The sequence below is a fragment of the Gadus chalcogrammus genome, chromosome 6, assembly GCF_026213295.1.
Source record: "Gadus chalcogrammus isolate NIFS_2021 chromosome 6, NIFS_Gcha_1.0, whole genome shotgun sequence".
In the NCBI taxonomy this organism is placed as follows: domain Eukaryota; kingdom Metazoa; phylum Chordata; class Actinopteri; order Gadiformes; family Gadidae; genus Gadus; species Gadus chalcogrammus.
This window is the reverse complement of record NC_079417.1, coordinates 2,047,656-2,058,358: the sequence shown is the minus strand read 5'-3', so window position 1 is coordinate 2,058,358 and position 10,703 is coordinate 2,047,656. Positions and strand designations below refer to the sequence as shown.

Sequence of the window (10,703 nt, the reverse complement as noted above, 5' to 3'; positions counted from 1 at the left end):
ACTCCGGCTGCCTTGTTTAACCTCCCCCTCCCCTCCCCTCCCCTCCCCTCCCCTCCCCTCCCCTCCCCCAGGGAGTCCCTCTGGACACCAGCAAGCTGCCCCTGGACCAACGGCTACCCCCCTACCCCTTCAACCAGCAGCTCCACCAGAACCACCACGCCCAACAGAACCACCACGCCCAACAGAACCACCACCCCCAGCAGAACCACCACCCCCAGCAGAACCAGGGCGGCTGTGTCCCCCCCAGCAGCCAGCAGCAGCAGCCTCCCCCCTCCTCCTCCTCCTCCCTGGGTCAGCAGAACCCCCACCTCACCCAGATGCACCGGCTCCAGCAGCAGAACCGGCCCAACTCCTCCCCCGCGCACCTCCACCACCAACACCAGTATCAGCAGCAACAACAACAACAGCAACAGCAGCAACAGCAGCAACAACAACAACAACAACAACAACAACAACAACAACAACAACACCAACAGCAGCAGCAGCAGCAGCAGCAGCAACATCATCAGCAGCAGCAGCAGCAACAACAACAACAACAGGATCAGCAGCAACAACAACATCAACAACAGCAGCAGCAGCAGAACCTTCAGCTCCAGAACCTGCGAAACGCGCAGATCCAGATCCAGCAGCACTTAAGAACGGTAAGCTGGTTCCCTTACGTTACCACGGCGACCTGCAAGGGAGGCCGAGACCGACCACAGTCCGTGGTCTAGATTGAACCGTCTTAAACAGTCAAAGTGTCCGGGCGGCCCGTCAGCAAAATGCTTCCTAAAATAGTAACGTAATACTTGTAGCGGTGTACTATTGAAACTCTAATCCGCAGAAGTGCACGAGTCTTGTTTTGCTAGCTCTCAGTTGGGTATTTGATGGCCTAATACTCACCCTCGGGTCCCCGTCCCTCCTCTAGCAGCAGAGACCGGCCAGCGGGCCCCTGGACGCCCCCAGCACCCCGCTGATAAAGAGCGAGACCCAGCAGGAGCAGTGTGAGCAGTCTCTCGGGGGCCACTCGGACCCCCAGAGAGCCAGCGGGCTGATGCAGCTGCAGCAGCTCAACCACTCCATCGCCTCCGAGCTGGGACTCTACAACGTACGCACTGACAGAACCAGCTGCTAGGACACGCATGCAGACCTAGATACACACGTATAGACCTAGATACACACGTATAGACCTATATAGACCTAGATACACACGTATAGACCTAGATACACACGTATAGACCTATATAGACCTAGATACACACATATAGACCTAGATACACACGTATAGACCTATATAGACCTAGATACACACATATAGACCTAGATACACAGGTATAGACCTATATAGACCTAGATACACACATATAGACCTAGATACACACGTATAGACCTATATAGACCTAGATACACACATATAGACCTAGATACACAGGTATAGACCTATATAGACCTAGATACACACATATAGACCTAGATACACACGTATAGACCTATATAGACCTAGATACACACGTATAGACCTAGATACACAGGTATAGACATAGATACACAGGTATAGACCTAGATACACAGGTATAGACCTAGATACACAGGTATAGACCTAGATACACACGTACAGACCTAGATACACACGTATAGACCTATATAGACCTAGATACACACATATAGACCTAGATACACACGTATAGACCTATATAGACCTAGATACACACGTATAGACCTAGATACACACGTACAGACCTAGATACACACGTACAGACCTAGATACATATGTATAGAGCTAGATACACACGTACAGACCTATATAGACCTAGATACACACGTATAGACCTAGATACACACGTATAGACCTAGATACACACGTATAGACCTAGATACACACGTATAGACCTAGATACACACGTATAGACCTAGATACACACGTATAGACCTATATAGACCTAGATACACTCATACAGACCTATATAGACCTAAATACACACATACAGACCTAGATAGACCTAGATACACACATACAGACCTATGTACACACATACAGACCTATATAGACCTAGTTACAAACATATAGACGGATAAGAGATAAGGACCCGGTCTTGCTAAGATAAATCAGGTGGCCAACTACAGAGGAGGTAAAGTAACCAGGTGAGCTAGACCAGAGATGAGGTGGATCATACGCCCACGAGACTAACAGGAAGTCAGCAGAAATAGGGCTGTTTCACTAACCTTTGGAAAGCCCCCAAAATGTTTCTGCAGAATTACACAGAAACGGCTCCTCTATTCTTGGCACCGGAAAGGTAGAAGAGGAAGAGTTGTGCTTTCTGCGCATGGGGGGGGGGGGGGGGGGGGGGGGGGGGGGGGGGGGGTTAAACCCACTGAGTCATAACTCAGACCTGGTGCAGGTGAGGTCACTGCACATCAGAGAACATCAATACATACTGACACTGTCACAGTCATCTATTATTCTAAACAAGATGTTAACTCTCAATACCTTATGTTCATATATATATTAATATGTACAGAATATCTTGTTTCTAACGCTGTGTCTTAGTCTAAGTTTAAGTCTGTCCGACTGTGTCTATCTCGCTGTATAACTGTGTCTAAGTCTCTGTCCAACTATCTGTCTAACTCTATTTAACTGAGTTTAACTATATTTAACTGAGTTTAACTCTCTATTTAACTGAGTTTAACTTTCTATTTAACTATATTTAACTGAGTTTAACTCTCTATTTAACTGAGTTTAAAACGATATCTACCTCCCTGTTTAACTGAGTTTAACTCTCTATTTAACTATATTTAAATGAGTTGAACTCTTTAACTTAAAACTCTATCTACCTCCCTGTTTAACTGAGTTTAACTATATCTAGCTCCCTGTCTAACTCTCTGTACTCTGTAGGATACTCTGTGTGACTCTATTTAACTGAGTTTAACTCTTACTTGGTTTAACTCTCTGTACTCTGTAGGATACTCTGTTTGACTCTATTTAACTGAGTTGAACTCTTTTAACTTGGTTTAACTCTCTCTGTACTCTGTAGGATACTCTGTTTGACTCTATTTAACTGAGTTGAACTCTTTTAACTTGGTTTAACTCTCTCTGTACTCTGTAGGATACTCTGTTTGACTCTATTTAACTGAGTTGAACTCTTTTAACTTGGTTTAACTCTCTCTGTACTCTGTAGGATACTCTGTTTGACTCTATTTAACTGAGTTGAACTCTTTAACTTGGTTTAACTCTCTCTGTACTCTGTAGGACTCGCTGTTCAACTCTCTGCTGGAAGACCCCTACCTGAGTGCCCAGCTCTCCGAGAGGGGCAACCAGCAGGTACACACGCACACGCACACGCACACAAACACACACACACACACACACACACACACACACACACACACACACACACACACACACACACACACACACACACACACACACCCCTACAACCACACACACACACACACACCCCTACAACCACACACACACACACCCACAAAAGCACACAAATACACACACACACACACACCTACAAAGTCACACACACACACACACACACACACACACACACACACACACACACACACACACACACACACACACACACACACACACACACACAGTCCCCCAGTCCCAGGTGCCAGTGTGTGTTGTGCCCCCCCAGTTCGGTATGGAGGGTCCCGGGGAGGGTCTGTCCCTGGTGGACGGGGCCCTGGGGGAGCGGAGCCAGTACCCGTCCCCCCAGGGGTCCATGGACCTCCTGGAGCTGGGCCCCCAGCAGCAGCAGCTCCTCAACCTCCACAACCACGGCTACGGCCCCCCGGATCCCCCGCACGCCATGCCCAACATCATCCTCACCGGTGAGGCCGGCCGTCTGTCTGTCTGTCTGTCTGTCTGTCTGTCTGTCTGTCTGTCTGTCTGTACATGTCTGTCTGTCTGTCTGTCTGTCTGTCTGTCTGTCTGTCTGTCTGTCTGTCTGTCTGTCTGTCTGTCTGTCTGTACATGTCTGTCTGTCTGTCTGTCTGTACATGTCTGGTGCTCTGAACCCGTCTGGTGCTCTGAACCCGTCTGTGGCTCTGAACCCGTCTGTGGCTCTGAACCCGTCTGTGGCTCTGAACCCGTCTGTGGCTCTGAACCCGTCTGTGGCTCTGAACCCGTCTGTGGCTCTGAACCCGTCTGTGGCTCTGAACCCGTCTGGTGCTCTGAACCCGTCTGTGGCTCTGAACCCGTCTGTGGCTCTGAACCCGTCTGGTGCTCTGAACCCGTCTGGTGCTCTGAACCCGTCTGTGGCTCTGAACCCGTCTGTGGCTCTGAACCCGTCTGGTGCTCTGAACCCGTCTGTGGCTCTGAACCCGTCTGTGGCTCTGAACCCGTCTGTGGCTCTGAACCCGTCTGTGGCTCTGAACCCGTCTGTGGCTCTGAACCCGTCTGGTGCTCTGAACCCGTCTGTGGCTCTGAACCCGTCTGTCTCCCCCCTCCAGGCGGTTCCCCTCCGGGCCTGTCTAAGGAGATCACCAGCGCCCTGTCCCACGTGCCGGGCTTCGAGATGGACCCCTTCTCCCTGGACCACCTGGGACTGGACCTGCTGGACGGGGACCTCATGCTGGCCGACCCGGCCGTGGAGGACTCCTTCAGGACCGACCGCCTCAAGTGACCCCCGACCCCCAACCCCCGACGACCCCAGAGCACACACGCATGAACACACACACACACACACACATGAACACACACACACATTAGCAAACACACACTTAAACAAACACATAAACGTCAAAACCTACACCTATGCACACACACACACACACACACACACGTGCACACGCACACGCACATTCTGGAGGTCATAAGGGGCCGTGCCAGAGACGAGACAGCCAATCAGGAGGAGGCGTCCGTCTCTCCTGTCTTGTCAATCAAAGCGCCATCCATGTCCCGAGGAAGGGGCGGGGCTATGGGCGGAGCTAGCCGAGTGGGCGGAGCCTCCTGATGGCAGTTCCAGTTCCGGCATTACCCTGTTACCGCATGCTCGTGAAGAAACGGCATGAGCCTGCTCTATGTGACCCCGTGACCCCGTGACCCCGTGACCCCGCGACCCCACGCTAAATGCTATCGCAAAGAGCTCACCCTGCTACCGCTGCATCCTGATTGGCTGATGATAATGCCAGGTCATGTCGCTCAACGGAGCGGTGGTTGGACCCGCCCCCGTGTGCGCTGACGACGCTCAACAGAACGCTACACCGGCGTCCGAACCGCTTCGTAGAGTCGCCATGTGAAGCCACTATAAGGACTTTCTTTTTGTACCGACCTCGCGTGGGACACGTTTAAAGCGCTTACACAACCGACACAGAGACGGACCACTGGCCAATCAGAGCGGAGGTCCTCAGCTATAATGATTCCAGACGAGTCGCCCCAACAGAAGACGAGCACCAGACCAGGACATCACCGCCTCCACCCTGGGGACACAACCACCTCCACCCTGGGGACACAACCACCTCCACCCTGGGGACACCACCGCCCCCACCCTGGGGACACAACCACCTCCACCCTGGGGACACCACCACCCCCACCCTGGGGACACCACCACCCCCACCCTGGGGACACCACCACCCCCACCCTGGGGACACCACCACCCACACCCTGGGGACAGACCAGGACACCACCCTGAGACCAGGACACCACCACCCCCACCCTGGGGACACCACCACCCCCACCCTGGGGACAGACCAGGACACCACTGTGGGGACATGAGTCTTCCATTCCAAACGGGGAAACTCCTGGTGTTGGCTTCCCTCAGCTCCTCAGAATGTTGCTACTGGACCCTGATGTCTGCGGAGAAGAGAGGATGAAGACGTCCGGATCCTGGAGAGGAAGAGGAGGATGAGGAGCATGAAGAGAAGATGAGGAGAGGATGAAGAGCATGGGGAGAGAATGAGAGAGGATGAGAGGAGAAGGAGAGGATGAGGAGCATGAAGAGAAGATGAGGAGAGAATGAAGAGCATGAGGAGAGAATGAGAGAGGATGAGAGGAGAAGGAGAGGATGAGGAGCATGAAGAGAAGATGAGGAGAGAATGAAGAGCATGAGGAGAGAATGAGAGAGGATGAGAGGAGAAGGAGAGGATGAGGAGCATGAAGAGAAGATGAGGATGAAGAGCATGAGGAGAGAATGAGAGAGGATGAGAGGAGAAGGAGAGGATGAGGAGCATGAAGAGAGGATGAGGAGAGGATGAGAGAGCATGAGGAGAGAATGAGAGAGGATGAGAGGAGAAGGAGAGGATGAGGAGCATGAGGAGAGGATGAGGAGCATGAGGAGAGAATGAGGAGAGGATGAAGAGCATGAGGAGAGAATGAGAGAGGATGAGAGGAGAAGGAGAGGATGAGGAGAGAATGAGAGAGGATGAGAGGAGAAGGAGAGGATGAGGCGGTGAGAATGGACGAGCGGCTGAGAGGAAGAGAACGGAGATGATGGAGATGGTGTGAGAGGATCAAGTGGAACCCGTTTGGAACACCCCCCTGGTCCGGTCCTCTGGGGGGCCAGACGTTTCAGACCCTCGGTCCTTTAGCTCTGGTCGGGGTCCGGATCCACCAAAGTAGTCTTGGAGATAGTTGTAGGCAGGAAGCCATTTTTGCTAAAAAATATTTATATTTTTAAGTTGCTCAGTGAGTTTTAAACGACTCAAGAAGAAATGTTTTTATCGGACCTTGCTGGTTCTAAGATACTTTCCCGTTACCATGGAGGATTATAGAGTCATATTAAGGAATAAATCTAAACAATCATATGCAGTTGTTGCTAAAACAATCCTTGCTTTATTCTCAGGCACTGTACCCCCCCCCCCCCCCAAGTCAAGTCCCCTTCAAAGTAAGAGCCCATAGATTAGAACCTACCAAAAAATCCCCAAAAGCATTCTTAAGATCTACTGTTGTGGTAATACCCCTTTAAACCCCAAACACTGTGAGGGACAGCTCTTAACCCCGCCCCCTAATGTACACACGCTGCACTTCTGTCGAACTTACAGCCATAGCTAAGCAAAGCAAAAAAGAGTTTCTTTATCTAACGCAGGTAGTTTATAATACTATGAAGAAGTTTTATTTTTAATAGAGAGGTGGCCTATATATGTATATAATTTGAAAAGATGTATGTTGTATAAAAAAATCTATTTAAGAGCAGGAGCTTCTCGACGTTTGAGCAGCTTGCATGGTCGAAGAACAGAGAACCACAGTGAGGAACGTAGAACCACCGTGAGGAACGGAAAACCACCGTGAGGAACGTAGAACCACCGTGTGTGTAACAGCACGTGCGTTGTGCATGGCGCTTGGTGGACCAGCTTCTGCGTGCATCAGCCTGACGCAGAAGCTTCGCTTGGCCTTCGCTAAAACCAGCGCAAACTGGTTCCCAGCACGTTCAGTCTTGTTTACTCTCCCGCGTCACATATCATCCGCACCGTGTTGTTAAAGTGTTTCATCACCGCTGAAAACACCCCCCCAGGCAGAGTAGAGAGGCGTGTCTCGGCCGGGGTGTGGCTCACCATGCACCCTCCGAACCCACGATCCCATTGGCCGACGGAGCCGGGTGGCCGTGATGTCATTCAAGATGGCGCCCGGCTACTATTTACTGATAAGTCGGCTTTTTATAGCAGGGGGTGGGGCGTCTTCAAGACGATGTCATTGGAATCAAACCCAGAACCTTTCAACACCAGTCACACCAGTAGACCCGCTTCACAGCTAGATGGTTAGGATGACCTTCGACCCCCGAAGCCCCCGGCTTGTGGCGGTGACTTAGGAGCTCGCCTGACAACCGGTCGCCATGGGAACAGTTCTAATTTCTCATAGTGTTGCATCGACGATTGGTTCTGATGGGAGACGGCCCGGACCTGGGACCGGGGTGCGTGAGGGACAGACGGACGGCGGTCTGTGAGGGACAGAGGGACGGGCAGGAGGGTGTGAGGAGTTAGTATTGAGGAGTGGCGCCACACTCTTCAGTACAACCCGCTGGCCAGTCGCTGGCTCGCGCCCCCTCTGTCCCAGACAGGCTGAGGGGGTCAGCGGTGACCTCGGCGTCCCCGGAGCCCCACGGCGCGGGTTCCTTCTCCAGTTATGATTTCAGTGTTGTTGTTTTTTTGTGACGCTCCGATGAGGTCAGTCCCGGCGCTGGTCGCCTGCGGGACGCCTCGGAGATGTGCGGCGAGACGTTTGCCTCGGTGGGAGGAGGCGAGGGGGGTCGAGGAACGATGTGGGCGTCTGGAGATGTTGGGGTCAGAGGTCGGGGGCTATTGCGTACGTTACCGTTCTGCAGTCATGACGATGTTTTACCTTTCACGTGCTTCAGTGGTGGAGGAGACGCCACTGAAGCACGTTGAACAAACCACAGTAGGAGCCGAGTTGGACGTCAGAATGTTAGGTTTCAGCCGTTTCAGCAGACGCTGTTCATCCAGAGCGACTGGCTGAATCAAAGGTACATTCGGTCGAGGAGCAGGTATGATTGTCTTGCTCAAGGACACAGGTCAGATTGCCAGACATGGGGGTTCAACCCCGACTCTTTCGGCTGGGAGTCCAACACCCTAACCACTATACTACCCCCCCCCCCCCCCCTTAAGAGATTAAAGAGTCCAGGAGTATCGAATCCAGACTTTACGTTTTGCTAAGCCAGGTTTTGGAGACTTCATTTTATTATACGTCAGAAATTCTCTGCTTTCGTTTTGTTTGTTGGGATTTTTTCCCCGTTCCCTCTGTTGCCGCAGCAGCCATCTGATGAGTAAGAAGCAGTTAGCCTACTCTCGACAATGTATTGCGTTTCTGAAACCCGAGCCCAGAGACTATCTTCGGACAATTCACTGAGAATGTTCGGCCCCGTGAACACGCCGCCGCCCCCGAAGCGTTTCTTGCCGTTATGCAATAAACTCTGTACCCCTCAGTAAGCAGACTGCAGTTCTGAGCTCCGCCAGCAGGGGCTGCTGTTGACCAGCGACGTGGTGTGTAATAGGGATCAAATATGGCCATATTTTTATTGATGTACTATATTAATTGCTATCATATTAATGTCATTGTTCTGTTTTACATCTAGTTCTCGCCTCATGTTTTAGCGTCAAACAACAATGAATGAACGTATGCATCTTGCTTTTTTTTGTTTTGTTATTATAACTTGACATTGTTATACATTTTTATTTGAGACCTTTAATAAGCAGGGAACCCGTGTTTTTTTGTAAATAATGTCCGTAAACCATAGGTGCTTCTTAAACCTAACATGAAAAAAAAGATTTTTAAAAGACTGTATATTATTTTGCAAAAATAAATAAATAATAAAAACGACACATCGAGACTCGAGTGCTTCTGTTTGTTTCCGAAGTATTCAAACCAAGCTAAGGTTAATGTCACTGTGACATTCTAAGGTCATTTAACGTAACATGTTATTTAATGTAACGGCAGAGCTGCTGGGATATGAAGTACCACGGTGGATCAGAGTGGAAAAACAGGCCGGCTTGTAAACGGAGCGCAACAGCTGAGGGGAGGGGAGGGGAGGAGGCGAGGAGGCGGAACCACGCAGCGACCTAAAAATGGACGCTAACCACCGGATCGGTTTTATTTGCAAGTGTTCCGCTAATGCATCGCAGCGTTTTAAATGTGCTCTCTAATGATAAGAGACGTGGTGTGCTGTATCAACTCAGCAGTCGTCACCGCTGAAGACAACGCCTCCCCTCCGCGCCCAATTTGTACCGCCTCGGCGCAGAATCGACCGCCTTGCTGCCAACGCGCAGACTCCCTACTGCCAGCGCGTAGCATCCCTACCGCCAGGCGCACACACGACCTTCCTACCGCTAGGCGCACACCAGGCGCAGACAGGACCTCCCCACCTCCAGCGCGCAACCTCCCTACCGCTAGGCGCAGACCAGGCGCAGACAAGACCCCTCTACAAACCAGGGGAACACCAGGCGCACACCAGGCGCTGACAGGACCTATCTACCGCTAGGCGCAGACACGACCTCCCCCGCTGCCGCTAGCGCACAACCAGGCAACACTCGCAACATGGACGGTATGCCGCACGCCCGCACGACCCCGACATGATACCCGGACATCTCGACTGGAACCACGAGCACACAGAACCAGGTGAGACCCGGGTTTAGAGTCCGTCCCGGCCGCTTTCATCGCGGACTACCGGGTAGACCGCAGCGCGACGGCCGGCCTGGCGGCAGGGTTGCCGCGGTACAAGCGGTACCGGGGTGCTGTTTGCTGTGCAATGGCGGGACGGGTTTAAATGGCCGTCAGCTGGTTGTTGTGTCGTTGTGGTTGTGTTCTGTCGTATTGTGTTGGGTGTTGTGAATGTCAGATCCGGGGGACACGGGGCTCAGAGCCGTGTTATGTAGGTACGCCACAGAGACGTCAACGCGGAGCTACTGTCGCTACCGGAGTCCGGAGGGGAGACCGTTGTGTCGACTCTTCGTTCTGGAGATTTTATTAAGTTCCCGGTTGGATGTGGGTAGAAAAGCCGTGTTTCTGGTGGGGGACAGAGAGGCGTTAATATACAGTACCGATACAGTGTCCCAGTGCCGGTTACTGGTCGCTCGCCAGTCCACTGCGGCGGTACTGGCGAGCCACCTCGGGCAGTGGGGAGATAGTGCTGCCATTGAGATGTGATCAATAGTCTGAGGGTCGGTGTGTGGACGGAATGCCGATGGTGATACTATGTGACACCGGGGTCTCTGTCCACAGAACCCCCCCTCCCGGCGGTTTATGTTGGTGTATTTACCAT

At 51.9% G+C, this 10,703-nt stretch overlaps 1 protein-coding gene across 1 annotated transcript in view; it reads left to right on the top strand.

The window, feature by feature from the left end:
* LOC130384232 (transcription factor SPT20 homolog) overlaps window positions 1-9,422 on the top strand; it is a 15,699-nt gene extending 6,277 nt beyond the window's left edge. The window contains exons 3-7 of the mRNA XM_056592341.1: window positions 72-641; window positions 908-1,087; window positions 3,227-3,298; window positions 3,630-3,825; window positions 4,447-9,422. Coding sequence (XP_056448316.1) covers window positions 72-641; window positions 908-1,087; window positions 3,227-3,298; window positions 3,630-3,825; window positions 4,447-4,619 — 1,191 coding nt within the window. The 3' untranslated portion in view covers window positions 4,620-9,422. The remainder of the gene's footprint in view (window positions 1-71; window positions 642-907; window positions 1,088-3,226; window positions 3,299-3,629; window positions 3,826-4,446) is intronic.
* The last annotated feature ends 1,281 nt before the right edge of the window (window positions 9,423-10,703 follow it).